We start from the raw sequence: 16,040 nt of genomic DNA, 5'->3' as shown, positions 1-16,040 counted from the left end.
TAGATGCAAGGTGCCCTACCAGCCAAAGGCAACTGGAGGGATTTGGAATGGATGGATGTCCTTTTCACAGTCATGGAGTTTAAAGTCAAAAAAAGGGATCAAGAGATGGAAATATATTTGACTTCTTGCTAAGGCGGATTTCATGATTGAGGATGAAATCAAAGGAAGATTCACTCTTAGCCAAGTTGAGCTCACTGGTCTTAATGAGCTCTTATCCAATAGGGAAGAGAATCTGACTTTCCCATCAAAGCCCCCATAGGGAGAGTCCTTGTCATGGCCAAAGGAATCCCCCTCCATGCAACAAAAGAAAGGCCTAACTTCAAAGCTAGGAGGAGTGTCAAGTTCATTGAATTTCAAGAAACTTGGAAGGCTACCTTCCCCGAGACCATTGGAAGGCCTGGAGGTTGCGAATTTGCGAGTTGTGAACTAGCACCCCATCCCATAAACTCAATAGAATGCTTTGAATTAGATTTTGGTCTAAAAAGTATAGCACCAAGGATAGGTTTACTAAGTTTACCAAGGTATCCCTGTGATGACCTATGTGCTACAAAGCCAAGGAGTCTATTCCTCATGGCCTATGGCATTGCCATGCAGCCCAAGCATTGTGGGAGAGGATGAGAGCTTGGGTATAAAAGGCATGTTTCAATGCTGACATTAGAATGAAGACAACACTTTTTGATGATAAAGGCAAGCTTGACAAAGAATCTCTTAAGCTTTGGAACATCATCAGAGCCTTATGTCTTAGAGCTATATGGAGGAACATGAATAAGGCAGCAATAGCCAAGGAGAAGAGAATCTAGCCTAACTCTTTGATTATCATTGTAATTAGAGAACTCCTAGACTATCTTAGGAAGATTAGGAATAAGGCTCATATCTTTAAAGTTGGATACAAACTTCTAAAGAGAGCTACTGTCTCATTTGGGTTTTGGGCATTAGCGACCAGCAGGCTCTTCCTTTCACCCGTGGCACCTATGTGGTGCATTGTAAATACCTATTTGATAGCAATATCATCGTTTTTCACATTTAAAAAGAGAAAGAAAAAGTGCACAAACTATTGAATGGGCTTTCATAACTAAATGTAGTCTACTATGATCCAACCAAGATCCCTAGATATCATGACTTTGTAAGTCAAAAGGGTTATCAACTCAATCAAGTTCACATCGGCAGAATAGAACACATAGAGCTAAACAATGTCAAATTCTTTTTGCTTTGGGTATTTAGGACAATATCACTTGTATAATCTTTCTTAAGGTTGTTTCAAACCATATTAATACTAGTGGCCTTCTTTTACTCCCCTTGTTGTACTCAAAATTTACCTTTAGATGGTAGCTCTTAAAGCCTAACATGTTATAATAATTGTTTGCTATCTTGAAAGTATTAACCATTTTATCATTTGAAGTGAATTAGTTTATTAGACACACCATAAGTACTAGTGATAAAGTATATCCCACCCCCTCCTTCCCCTACTCAAAACCAGCAACCCCCCCCCCCCCCCCCCCCAATGCCCCTAACCCCTTGCTTAAATTTTAGCTTGAAAATGAAAATTAATGGGCCTAACCTAATGTATACGCTTATGTACTTTTTGAGAAAATCCCCCTCCCTTTAAGTTACGTGATTCCATAGGTTGTCTATGGTGAACTCCCCAGGGTTTTAGTTAGGGTATAACTTAATGGCATGTTTGGCCTTATGTTTATTAAAAAATAATGTGGATTGATTAATATTAATGAGGTAAGAAATATGCACATTGCTATAAGAGGCTAAATTCAAGGTTAGAACCAAAAGAAGAAGACCTTAAACATTAGAGAGACCCTTATAAAAGCCCCTAAATGCTCTATTAGCTACACAATCTCTTGTTTGGCCTTATGTTGGTATTATTGTAATAGAGCTCGTTATTGCTTCTCAATTCCTTTCATTCGAGCTACATTGGCTTGCTCACTTAACTTTTATCTTCATAATGACAATTAATGTTCCATTTCTTACACACAATGTAAAGGACGAATGCACGTAGAAACCCTTTTAGAGTTGGATAAGTTGGAACTTGCTTCCTATCAAAGGAAAAATAGTTTCAAATGCATCATTAATGTGTCTTTATATTTTCTCCATTCGCTATAGGTAGAATCATGGAAAATTCATATAATGCTTTTACAATAAATGTGTAGAGAATTGCGAGAGAGAGAGTGTGCATGTGTGCACGCGTATGTAGTTCGTTTGGACCGACTGGCAAAGTGAAGTAACATGTAACATGAAAGCATAAATTATGATTAAGCAACAAATGCAACACCATTCAGTATAAGTTCGGTAGCAAAACCATCACATGGATGGGGTAAAGATCGTGTACGGTTTTTGGGGTGGGGGGAATTGGAGATCATGGGGTATAATAAGTTCTCTCAAAAGGCTGTGGGACCTCTCTCTCTCTCTCTCTCTCTCTCTCTCTCTCTCATTCAGGAATAAGAACTCTTTTCTTCTCTCTCTCACGTACATATCACTCTTGCCACCTTCTCTCAGTCAACTCTCTCTCTCTCTCTCTCTCTCAGACACACACACACACACAGACACACACATTCATTCACCCAAACCCTTTAATCTTTCATGCGCGGCCCATTCGCGCTTCACCTTACACTGGGCCCGCAGTATATACCCGTGATCATCTCGACTTGGAGGTTAAGCTGTACCATGACGAGGGAGAAATGCAGTTCTTCATCCACGCTTCATGTGCGCCTTTCTTGTACTTTGACATCAGTACCCCTTCTTTAAATACTCTTCTGATTCAGCTAAGTATTAACTGAGCTCGTGTCCAGACAATGTGGAAGTTAAGTGTGATTGAGATGATCAGAGAGCAAGAAGGTCTTGATTAATCAGCTGTTTGTGCTGTCATTAATTCACCTTGGCATGATCCTAATCCACTTTGCAACAACATTAATATATGTCATACCGGTTAATTCCTGTCCAAGTTCATTTGCATAATTGCAATACATCCTGAATCAGATAGGATCAGCTGTTAGGCTGACATACATTGGGCTGCCAAAAAGGCCACAGCATATTTAGTACAGGGTGCGGAATTAGGGCTCGTGCAATTCAGCCAGTACCGAACAACGTAGACAGCTATGGACGATTTTCTGGAGCACATGCTCTCAACATCATCCTGGGGAGATGGATTTGGCATCAACAATGATATGGCAATTGACTCAGCTGTCACAGGCATATCACATCTTACCAAGTTGCCACCTGCGATGGCGGCGCTGATCCCACCCAGCCGCAGCATATTGGGCGCTTTAGAGAGCCGAGGAATGAAGCAACCCTTGCAGGAAGGACATAGTCATGGCATCTTTGAGTCAAGTCAATTAGGTCAATCTCAGGATTCTTCTCACATGATGCCACCTCCTAGACTAGGTACTGAAGGAGGGCAGCACAATGCCAGCTCTAGCCAATCCCTTACCCTAGTTACTGAATCTTCAAGGGAACCTCAAGTGTTGTCAAACAATTATGACAGTGCTGCTTTACCTCATAATCTGCCACCCGTGATGGCACCGGCATGGCGGCAACCTTACATCCCACCAGTTCCAACTTCAATTGTGAGGACTAAGTCGGACACATTGAAGATGTTAGAAGAGGTCCCCAGTGATGCTCATCTGGGGAAAAGGACACGTGAAGAAGAGGACCTAATGACAGAAAACAATGTTGGCAATATGGTAAGAAAACTCTGGATTTTCTAGGTTGTACATGTGTTTCCACGTTGGGCCACTTGACTGGCTTTCAAGAATTCCATGGGGGCTTTGGACTTCACAGGATCATGTCCTGAAGTATAGGATCGAATACTATCTTTGGAACTCCTTTCATGTGTGACTAGACATTGTTTCACAGATTCATATTGCACAAACACAAGGGCAAGGCCTCCCAGATCAGTCAGCTGTTGCCCAAGATCCTAATGCAGTCACTGCCAATGGAGCTGTTAGACCTCGTGTAAGAGCTCGGCGTGGTCAGGCTACAGATCCACATAGTATTGCTGAGCGGGTAGGAGATAAATAACTTCTGCAGTCTCTCAATTTGTGTCATACTAATTTGCCTTGACACTAATGTGAATGCTTCTGTATAACAGAACCGCAGAGAAAGGATTGCAGAAAGGATGAAAGCTCTTCAAGAGCTTGTTCCAGATTCCAATAAGGTATGTTTTTTGCAACTTTCCTGGCACATTATCTATAGAAGCTCTTACCATACAGCATGCATCCTGTGGATGCTCGTTTTGGTAAGTTATCTTGTCAATTGCAAATCTGTAAATCAATTAATTTCATTGTGAGACGATCAGTATGCTGAAATATGGGAGTCCTCCTTTGTTAACAAAAAGGGCATCTGTGCAGACTGACAAAGCATCAATGCTGGATGAGATTATTGGTTATGTCAAGTTTCTACAAATGCAAGTGAAGGTTGTACTAGGAGATACCAATTAGATATATTTGATGTTGTACATTCACCTTATAATGCTTGCTGCACTCCAAGGTCTGTTGTAAACATGAAGATGTTGCTGAGTGAGTTGCTTGCTTTGATGCCTCAGTTCTTAAGCATGTTTAGGCTTGGTGGCGCTGGTGCAGCACCATCACTCCTGGCTGATCTTCCTTCAGAGGTCTGTGTTTGTTGCCAAGACTATCACAACGAGGTTTTACACAAATTCCCACTATAATTCCAATATTGTTAACTATGACAACATCACGAACTTTTGCAAGGGAGGGACTGCATACCTAGCTAGGTGCAGTTGGGGTCAGGGGGCTGCCAGCCCCCACCCCAGGCCAGCAGTCCCCCGCCCCTCCAACTGCACCTAGCTAGGTGTGCAGTGCCTCCCAAGTAAAAGCTTGTGCTTTTGAACGCTATAGGAAAAAACAAAGGAAAATGAGCCACATTTTCCCAAACGGGAAAATGTCAAAAATTTGTCAATGCTATATCTTGAAGTCACAGCTTGTTGGCTTTACCTTTCATACTTGCCATGCATAATGTCTAACATTTTGGGTTTTCAGGGAGCTGGTAGTTTCTCGGCAGCAAATCTTGCACAAGCAAGTGGAGTCACAGGCCCTTCTCCAGAAGGTATGGGTTTAGCAGAGGGCCAAGTTGCTCAGCTTATGGATAAAGATATGAGTGCAGCCATGCAGTATTTGCAGAGCAAGGGGCTTTGTCTTATGCCCATCTCTTTAGCAACAGCAATCTCAAGCACAGATGCACGGCAGCACCCAATGCAATCTAAAACCAATATTGAGAGTGGAGTCATGAAGCAGGCTGCGGAGGTGCAGGTTCCTGCAGCTGCAAGTGAAAGTGTAATGAACAATATAACCACTGTAGTTAATTTCAACACTGCCAACAATCCAATTGCTAGAGATGATGTCTGCAAGCCAGGAACTCACGTGCCTAAATTACGAGAAAAAGGCACAAATGAGAAAGTTTCCAGTTTGCCTCCTTTGGTGCAGAAGGGTGCAGGTCCCCAAGAGTAAGTTCTTAATGTCATTGAACTGCCTCGAAGCTGCGTGATTCCTTCGATGAAGCTGCAGGAAGACAATGTGAGTATGTTGAAAACGCAGTCTCGTGGTTATGCATTGATTGCAGCACATCTTGAGACAAATTCAATTGGACAAAATATCTTTTAGCCTGATCAACGTTGAGATTTTGCAAAGCTTTGAGGTATATGATCAGAAGAAACTGGGAAAGGGACTCTAGATATGTGACAAAACAGGTGAACATGTGCTGCACTAGTTGGAGATGCAGTCTCATGGGCTGCTTGACTGCAGTATAGAATTAACATGGGATGATTTTTCAGGGAGCAGGAGCATAGAGGCCATGGCTCCTGAATGCTGTTACTGTCACTTGGAAAATATTGCTACTGGTGCTGTGATATAGAGTTGCAGTTTTAAAGCTTGTGACACTGCATAAGCTCCAAATAAGTTCACACATGAGCAATCTGAAAAGGGGACTATAAGCGAGCACCTTGATGACATTGGAGGATATATAGAAGAGCCCACCAGCAGCAGTTGCAGAACTAGCATCATGTGAGCTTGGCTGTACTGCCAGAATTCAGGTCTAACCAATTGAGGTTGGTTACACACCAAGTGATGGACGGCCAACCCCTGCCTAGAGTGCGGGCATGCACTTTTTGGAATTGGGCGCGGATATGGGTGTCATACCTTTACACACCAAATAGACACAGTCTGTAAAAAAATAAAAAATAATAAACTTATAAATTTTTTGATTGGTTGCAAATGCAAAAAGTGCACCCTTGTCCGCCGCTTTACAAAGTGGGTAGGGGAGACTCCCTGTCCAAAAGTGGGTGGGGAGTTCACCTATCTAGAAGGTAAACAACAGGTCATGTCCTCTCCAGTGTGTAAAGGACTGCAGATGCCCAACCCTTAAATAAGTGTTTTGATTGGTTAAAGCTTACAAAGTGGGTGTTCGTCATTTGGTGTGTAACCAGCCTGAATCAGACAAGTGAGACTCTGAGAATTTGTATGCTGATCTTAAGGAGCAAATAGTTTTTGCAGCCATGCAATCTCGTGCTTCTAGTGAAATCCTGATGGCTTCTAAAACGCATGGCAAAGCGGGCCAAGTGGATGTGCAGAATTTTGGGAGGGATACAGGAATGACCTTGAGAAATTCCCCAATTTTCCCATTTAACCCTTTGAACTTTTGTTATTGGAAACACCTTTAGTGTTAAGAATTTTGGGAGAGGTGCAGGAATGACCTTGAGAAATTCCCCCATGTTCCTAATTAACCCTTGGAACTTTTGTTTTTGGAAACGCCTAACTAATACTAACAGAAAGCAAACATGATTCACATACTGCTACAGTGGTTATGGTTCAGTAAAACCTTAGACCATCTCTCGACCATCTTTCATCCTCAACCGGTCCAGCGCTTTATCATCCCATACACAAAAAATTGTCAGAGGTGACTTCTAAGCTGCCCAATCCTTTGCTCAGTGTGGAATTCACCCTTTGAATTGCAAATTTTTCCAAACCGACCCTTCGAATTACAAAATGACCAAACTGGGCCTAACTTTTTAATAAAGTGATAATAAAGATCAAAATGTATGTAGGGACAAACAAGTGTTTCATGTCTCAATTTGGCTTCGATAAGATGATAAGATCAAACGCATATAAAGGTAAATTAGAAATAAATGAATGTAGGGTGTGTGGAAAGGTTTAGAACTAAAGATCAAATGTAAATGGATGTGGGGTTGTGCACATGTGCTAAGTAGTTAAAGGTTTAGAAATAAATGGATCTCACGTGTGTGTATATGTGATCCAAGGAGAATGTTTAGCATGTTGTTGGGTCTTACATCAGAATTGTAGGAAGCGTTCCGTTGTACCTCCCTCATTGTCGAGATGTGTAGGGGTGGAGTATTGATAGCATGCCCACGCTTATTTAGGGTGCTTTTACGCTTGGGCATTACCCACCATGTGCTAGAAAATGGTTATAGCAAGCAAGGGCTGTTAGGTGTCCACTCATCCTGTAAACTTTGGAGAGGATATGACTTGTTGTGTACTCGATAGACTGGTAAATTCCTTAAGTCTCTCTCTCTCTCTCTCTCTCTCTCTCTCTCTCTCTCTCTCTCTCTCTCTCTCTCTCTCTCTCTCTCTCTCTCTCTCTCTCTCTCTCTCTCTAACTTCACAGAGTGATGGACAAGGGTTTACTTTTTGCATGTGCAATCAATCAAAAAATTTCCCCTCAACTTCACAAAGTGATGGACAAGGGTGCAGTTTTGCATATGCAACCAATCAAAACATTTATACGTTTATTAGGTTTCTTTTTCTTGCAAAGTGTGTTCCTTTGGTGTATAAAGGTGTTGCACTCATATCTGCACCCACTTTTAAAAAGCACACGCCTACACCCTAGGTGGACATCTATCACTTAGTGTGTGATTGGAGAGCTCGAGTATTAGCAAATAAGAGAAGAAGTTATCAATGAGAAAGTAGAAGAATCTAGAAATCATTGAGTTAAATCCCACCTTCCTCATAACCACTCTCCACTTATTCTATCAAAAGCCTTCTCCACATCCAGTTGTAAAATAACCATGTAAGGATGAGTGGTTCTAGTACATTGCACTAGCATCATCACATTTAACACATTATTATAAGTAAAGAGCTCTATTTTAAGGACCCATATTGATGAGGATTCATGGTTTTCTTAAGAATAGGGTAGAGTCTTTACTAAAATTTGTATCAATTTTCCATCGAAGACATTAGCCTCCAATGTTTGAGCCTAGTACACTCTACAATTGTGATTCCCTTATTCAAGGATTCATGAATGACATTGTCTAGCCAATGTGACAAGAAAGGTGATGACGATCTTCAATAAATACCAAAACTCTGGCAAGATTTCTACTATTAAACGATCATAATGAGGAGACTCGTTTTTCCCTAGTTGCTTAGTTGAGCCAAATACAATTCACCATCATCAAAAGGGGAAACCAAAGCTTTGTTTTGATCCATGGAGATGGACCTGTCAATAAAAGACAATAAGATGTCTATAATGTCTTCATTCAATTGAAGAGGAGAGTCTAAAGTAGTGTAAAGCTATCAATAAATGATGATAATTATACTTTGATCATAAAACCAATTTTCACCCTTGTCTTGTAGAACCAAAATAAAGTCCCTTAGCCTCTTTTTATGAAAGATATTAGTGACACTTGGCGAAATACAATAGGTATGTTGACTTTCCTTCCTGTTTAGTTAGAGTGAGACTTTTACAAGATTTTTTAGGTGTTATTTTTCAATGTTTTCTAAGCTTGCTTAGTTAAATCAACTTCAAACTAAGTGGAGGGTTAGAGCTCTAGAAAAGTAAGCAAGAGTAGAGTGCTTGAACTTCATATTTCCCCTCTATATTAACCAACCAAACCCTTGCAATCAAATGCACTACTAAATAGTGTCAATAAACTACTTCAAATGATTATGGAAATGTCCTAGTATATCTATTTGTAGAGTGTGTATGACTTCAATGGGCATATTTTTGAATGTGAACCAATCATAATGCCTTTTGTGAACAACCAACAACATATGGAGATATCTCCATCTTCCCTTTACGATTAAAAGGAGTTCAAGATGATTATAAAGGAAAGTCATGTGAAAGAGAGAAATTGTAATCAACTTTTAGAGACAAAGTGTGAGGTAGGCCTGTCCCCCCCTCCCCCCTCGATAGTGCATATAATTTATCCAAATGATATGAATGTGAAGGATTACTCAAACTATTATACAAAAATATAAGAGACACTTGAAAGGCTAAATTGCAACCTCCTACCATATTGAAGTCCCTTCTCAAAGTTCTTCCATCCTATTGAAGCATATTGAGAATACTCCAATGCGCTTCTTCATACTCTCTATCATCGAAGCCATAGATGTTGATGAGAGGAATTCTATTGTAGTCCCAATCACAATAGAGTGAATGGAAACCTAAGCTCCCTCTTGGAGTTCCACCAACAAAATAGGCATAGTCCTTATGAGGAAATGAGAGGCCTCATCTTTGAAATGAAGCTTATGTTTTTGAACAATGATTGCATAAGAATTGTTTGAAGAGACTAGACTTCAAAATGCAATTAAGCCTTGCTTGAGTTGGTCTTTCATCTTAACTAAGAAAAGGAAATGAGCTCTTGGTTTCTTCTCAGGACATCTCCATGCACCATATCTTGTAAGTTATGGACCCAAGGATTGTTGGTATTGTCCACTACATCCTTTTGATTGCTCGAGTCCAATGAGGGGTTGTGAACTGGTCTACTTTTGCTACACTCATCCCATCAGGCCATTAGCCATTTCCAATTTGGCCTCCATGTCTAAGATAAGCCCTCACCAATTGATCTAAAAATGGCCTATGAAGAAGTGAAATGCATTATTTTTGTTTGAACTACCTTTGGGAATGGTTGTCTCACTACAAAAGATCCCAATAAGGAGGGTTTTTTTCCATAGTGTTGGCTCATGTCCCTAGTTTCCCTTGAGTTTCATTATTCTTACCTCTATAATACTTAACCACTTTCCAACCCTAGGAATCCACTTTTTCCTCCTCTTGCTACTTATTTCCAACATTGGTTTGCTAATCTCTTTTTAATAGTAATGACCCAACTTTCCTTATGGATCTTGCTTTGATGACGATTGCCATTAGGATGGGTTTGGGTCATTTCCTCAAATAATGCCCCCATGCCTCATAGTGCTAATGAAATCATGCTCTGGCTTATGTGTGGAAAACTTTCTTGGTGGGTTGACAAAGGGAGAGATAGAGAGAACCTTTTCCATCTCCTTAGCAATATTTAGGAGTTGATTCCTTAGACATGAGGGTGGATCCAACAACTCTATCCAAATTGGGTACTCCCTCCTAAGCAAGTCAAGTCTTACTTTACTTGGTTGCCACATCATGAGTCTCATTATATATCCATGTATTACAAGGATTGGGAGAAATTGCAAAATGTACATATACACAATCTTAATCTTTACATGGTTTTGTTGAGATGTTGTACTTAAGTAATCCTATGAAGTGAAACATGCTCTTTTCTCTAGTTTCCATGTTTATATCATTTTCCATTTTGAAAAATGCTATTTATTGATAAAAATAACAAAAATAATGATACATACCCAAAAAGACAAGAAAATAACAAAAAATAACAATAATCAATGATAAATTAGGGGAATGGCCTTAAGTTTGAAATACATAAAAAAACATGTTCAACACATTGAAAACATCAAAATATTTAAAATTCAATGAAAAAAAGATGGGTTCGTAGCACGAAATTGGTTTTGATGCCACCCATTGTGTAAGTGTATACATGCTCAATGAACCATTCATAATAAATGAAACTATTTTGTTTACTTTTATTTTGTCATACTAAGTACAATTTATGTGATCTATATGTGACCATGGTAGCATGAGAAAGGAAGTCTCAATGCATTAATTTAGTGTAAAATCAACAAGCACTTCATTTAGATGCCTCAATTGAAAGTATAATGAATATTTGTGCATGTTCCTAATTGATTCATTAAGAAAGCCTTATTTTGTGTTTTCATTCATTCTTTGCATTTTTCATGATATTGCACACCATTGCACAACACTTCATTTCCTATGGATTGAGTATGTAAGGTTATCTAGGCCGTAGGTTAGTTTCATGTGGGTTCTTTTGGGCATTGGTGAGACCAAGTGGACTAGTGTCATGACATTTATTTGCAAGAGAATGGTGACAAGAATCAACCCTAATCACACATAATATCCATGTTAAGAGGTGGCAATCAGCTAAGGAGGTGCCTAGTATGTGTGATGAGATATCTATACACAATTTATATTTGGGGATTTTCTGCATAGAGTTTGGGGCTAGGCAACAAAGCACAGTGTTTGAATGTGTCTTATGTGTATAGCTAGTCACTCTCGTAACCATATGGCCATGGCGATTGTTGTGTTTGAAGCTTGATAGAGATCTAATATGAGTGATCCACTATCAAGCTTGACCTGATAAGGAGTGCATTTACTGGGAGCCATTTAGGATTCCCATTAAGGATGCAAGACTTGAGGTTTCCAAAGTGCTCATTTCTAGTGTATCATGGCTATCAAGTTTAGTGACCCAAAAGATCCTAGGGATGTCTTGTCCTTCCTTTGTGAATTGGCAAGGGTTGTTGTTGGTCAATGGGTTCTATTATTCAATTCTTGTCCCACAAATGATGTCATGATTGTATTTAAGGCATTATGTGTTAGGTTTCCTTGTAAGCATTGTGCCAACCAAATTAGTGAACTACCTTAAGGGCACAACCTTTTTCAGGATGATTAAAGAGTTGTGCAATAGCTTATATATCAAACTAATAAAAGTGCTCTTAGATCTCTTGCACATGCTATCTCCATACCTAACTTGGTTCCACATCATGATACTATTTTAAGGGTATGCCAAGTCTTGGATAATTTACAAGTGCAAGAGAAAACCCTTTTATGGAAGGTGGAACAATTAGGCCTTAAGACCGAGTATTCTCGAAGTGATAAACGGCTAGCACCATATGAGCTAGTCAGTCTTCCCACTCCAATAATGGATATTTCTAGCAAGGAAGAGATTGTTGTACATATATATGTTTAATAGACAAAATAATGTATCCCATACAAATGTGCAAACAATTACAAACCTCTAGTTATGAGGACTTGGATGACATTATGATAATCTTGAGGATCAGGTCCAAGTATCCTTATATATTTAGAGGTTTTTCTATGTTTTATGATCTCCTTGAAGAGGACCCCATGTTACACATAAAGAACTTTGATTTAACTTGTTTTGTAGGTGTGTTTATGTCATTTATTATGATTCTCTAGCACCCTTAAGGGGGGTGCATTAAAGTGGTACGAAACCCTACCTAGAAGAACCATAGTTCAATCCAAGAGCTTTATGACCTATTTTTGGATGAATTCCAAAAGACTTTACCCACCATTGATCAAGCTTTTGGGAAGCTATCGGCTCTTGAGATGCATGCTTTTAGTGACCTTAAGTCTTTACCCATTGATCAAGTTATTGGGAAGATATTGGCTCTTGAGATGCATGCTTTTAGTGCCATTAAATATTATATACATAACTAATAATTTGGCCAAGTATAACCCTTTGCCTAATGACATGTTACATGAAGTATTTATCAAAGGGATTGACCTTTACTCTAGTATAAGTGGTACATTTGGTAATCCAAAAAACTGTACCTGAGTCCAAAGAAGGAGCAATGCAATATGCACATGATGTTCAAGTTGCTTGGGGAAACTTTTAGAGTTTCCCCATCAATTACATGTGCAGGAAGTGACCTATATGAGAAAGAAAGTGTAGGTTCATAGGTTTATTAGTTGGAAAAACTCATTGATCTCCATATGGAGGAGGAGGTTTCTATGTCCAAAGAGTGATGTGGAACATTAAAGATAGTATCACATTACTTAAGAGTAATAGTGACAACACAAAGGTGGGCAAAACTTCCACAAGGTTTTGAAATGGTAGGGGGTGATGTTAAAAAGATCTATGAATACCTGAGACTGGTGGGATGCTTAAGAGTCAACATATTCTAGTGTCAAATACCTACATTTAGTGTTTGCCAACAAGTTAAACCACATAATTACCACTTCACAATGGTGTTCAAATATTGAGTGCCAATAAAGAGAGCATATTTTGTTTTGAACTAGTGATTTAACCATATGAAAGCTCATTGATCAATGGAAAGATGTGACAAATTAGCAAAATAATACAACTGAGCATATGAAAGTGGTAGCAACCCACTCCTTAGTTAAAAAGCAAGGACTTTTGAGTTGTTGTTATCACTTCATAGTGGTGACAAACCAATATCTAGGAAGAGGTGAATGATCACTAAATTTTGGGACTTACCACTTACAAGAGGTGGTAACCACTTGTAAGGTAAAAGCAACCACTAGAGAGTGGTTTGCATACCACTTGGACAAGGCGATGAGAGTGTTGATTCACCACTTTTAACTTGTAAGTTACCAATTTTCTTGCTTGTTAGTGGCGAGCATAAATAGTTGGCCTACATCCATGGGAGTTTGGTCAGAAAATATTTACAAGTGGCTTATTGCTAGTTAGTGGTGAAAAAACTATTGTCAATGGTAATAGACCTCTTGGAAGTGATATGCACCAACTTGAAGTGGTAGAGAACCACATGGAATGTGGAAAACCACTTAGGAATAGTGGTGCACTAAGTGCCAATGGAAGGCTTCTAGTTGCAAGTGCTAAGGGACTAGTTGCAAATGGTGGTACATAAGGTGTAGGTAGTTGTTACCACTTGCATGGTGGGCATAAAAGTCTTGTCAATGATAGCAAGGCACTTGAAATGATAACCTTTTTGTGGTAAGTGGTAGCATACTTCTTGAAAGTTCTATGCACTACTTTTAAACATTAGGGAACCACATGTAAGAGAAACCAGACAACTTGGGAATTATAGCTAACCACCTAGAAGTGGTTGTGCTCCAACTACAAGTTCTATGTGAACACATGGAAGCCTTAGTGCACCACTTGTAACTAGTATGAGACCAATTACAAGTGGTACCACACCACTTGCAAGTGTTACGGTATCAGTTGTAAGTAGTAAAGGACCACTTTCAAATGGTGGCACATAGCTTGTAAGTGCTAAAGTCACTTGCACAATGGGCATAAAGCTTTTATGTGATAGTGGGCCAGTTAAAATTTTATGCACAACTTTGAAGTGGTAAGAGACCAATTGTAAGAAAAGTAGACCACTTGGGAATAATAGCTCACTACCTTGAAATGATAATGATCGAATAACAAATTCTATGGGAGCACTTGAGAGTTGCAATGCACTACTTATAGGTGGTAGGGGACATAGATGTAAGTGGTAGTGCACCACTTGCCAGTGGTAGGAGACCAATTGCAAGTTATAGAGAACCAATTCCAAGTGGCAAGGCTATCACACACTTACAAGTGGTAGGGGATAGCTTGGAAAGTTTAGAGATGTAGTCGTAAGTGCTAGGGGACTGCTTGTATGTTGGAAGATAGACAAATAATGTATGCTATAGGAAGAGATGCTTTGTATCCCATAAGCACATTGAGGAGAATTGAACAACTCAAAGGCTATATAAGCATGTACCTGGCTCTCATTTCAATGTAATGCTATTGTATTTTGTACCTTCAATCTATGTCCTATCTACTCAATATTGTGTTTATGAGTCCAAGCACTTAATCTTGGAACTTAATTCACTTGAGTAACAATCATTGTGTCATGTCTATGTCATCATGGTTCTAGTCATTGCCTTTCGACCTCCATAATCAACCATGCTCAAGATCAGTGTTTCTCAACATGATATCAAAGCCATGATGAGCATACTTTATCTCTTCTCACTACTTCTCCAGTTCCCCACAACCTCAGTGTAGCTCAGCTCCATCAGATGACTTCATCTCTCACCTTCATCTTCACCCTACCTTCTTGTCTGCCATAGCTAGCCTGCATCTACCTCACTTGGAGCTCTTGGATCTCTCCCTCATCTCTCCATATGATCCATGTCTCACTGAGATTTCTTCTTCGGGAATCTTCTTCAAGTCAATATGCTCCCTCCTAGAACATTAAACCTTGACACTACTCATCTCTCCATATGATCCATGTCTCACTGAGATTTCTTCTTTGGGAATCTTCTTCAAGCCAATATGCTCCCTCTTAGAACATTAAACCTTGACACTACTCATCACCCAGCCTAGCATTATGTGATTTTCACGTTGCTGTTAAATTTGCACTCATCCTTTGTCATATAGCTCATCTCGATTCTGCAGGCTACGATTAATCCTATGAGCATAAGGCTTTGATAATGCATTATATGAGCTTCCTTCTTATCAAGTATCTTGCCAATTCATCACTTCAATGAGATACATGGAACAAAAAACCAACAACCTATAAAACCCTAAAATATGGCAGCCATAGCCATTGACTTTCAAGCTCATAATACACTTCATTTTCTCACTCCTCTTAGCTCATTCTGTTACAAGAGAGGGAGAGAGATAGAGTGGAGCGAAAGATGAGCCTTAGCTCATTGTTGTTCTTCTTCCATTATTCTTCCATCATACTAACTGAAAGAGACTTACACACATAGGTATGACTAACCAAGACTAGCTGTGGTTAAGTCATTGACTACACTGACTTATTGAATGCCACACACGTGTACAACTGTATCCAGCTAATGTTGGTCACACACATAAAGATAGACTGACTGAAGAGTAACGGGAGCTTGATATTCTAACACTCCCCCTCAAGCTCAAACCATATGAGAAACTCCAAGTGGCTGTCTAAAATATATGAACTTTTCTTTACCAAGAGACTTGGTAAATATGTCTGCTACCTGGTCTTCAGTCTTCACATGAATCAACTCAATATGCGTTGTAAGAACCATTTCTCTGATGAAATGGTAGTGAACCTCAATATGTTTGGACCTAGCATGGTAGACAAGATTGCTAGCCAACATAACACTGTTGAGGTCATCACAATGCAATCTCACTCTACTTTCCAGCTGTATTTCCAAGTCTTTCAGTAGTTTCATCAACCAAACTGCTTTGCAAGCCACTAAGG

At 39.5% G+C, this 16,040-nt stretch overlaps 1 protein-coding gene across 1 annotated transcript; it reads left to right on the top strand.

The window, feature by feature from the left end:
• The first annotated feature begins 2,515 nt into the window (after positions 1–2,515).
• Positions 2,516–6,810, top strand: LOC148038652 (uncharacterized). Its single transcript, XM_087675456.1, has 6 exons — positions 2,516–3,689; positions 3,862–4,011; positions 4,097–4,162; positions 4,356–4,421; positions 4,550–4,618; positions 5,007–6,810. Exons 1-6 carry the CDS (start codon positions 3,105–3,107, stop codon positions 5,472–5,474), a joined length of 1,404 nt encoding a protein of 467 aa, XP_087531582.1. The 5' UTR covers positions 2,516–3,104; the 3' UTR covers positions 5,475–6,810.
• Positions 6,811–16,040: the final 9,230 nt, after the last annotated feature.

Source organism: Lygodium microphyllum, chromosome 3 (assembly GCF_053477565.2).
Source record: "Lygodium microphyllum isolate KBCC chromosome 3, Lygodium_microphyllum_v1.1.10, whole genome shotgun sequence".
Lineage (NCBI taxonomy): Eukaryota > Viridiplantae > Streptophyta > Polypodiopsida > Schizaeales > Lygodiaceae > Lygodium > Lygodium microphyllum.
Note: the sequence above shows the minus strand (reverse complement) of the source record. Positions and strands in the feature narration are given on the sequence as shown.

Excerpts from the sequence above, each read along its gene's own strand:
- LOC148038652 (XM_087675456.1), top strand. The coding sequence starts at position 3,105 with ATGGACGATTTTCTGGAGCACATGCTCTCAACATCATCCTGGGGAGAT. Across the intron at positions 3,690-3,861 it reads AAAACAATGTTGGCAATATG|ATTCATATTGCACAAACACA; the intron begins GTAAGAAAACTC and ends ATTGTTTCACAG. Across the intron at positions 4,422-4,549 it reads TTCTACAAATGCAAGTGAAG|TTCTTAAGCATGTTTAGGCT; the intron begins GTTGTACTAGGA and ends TTGATGCCTCAG.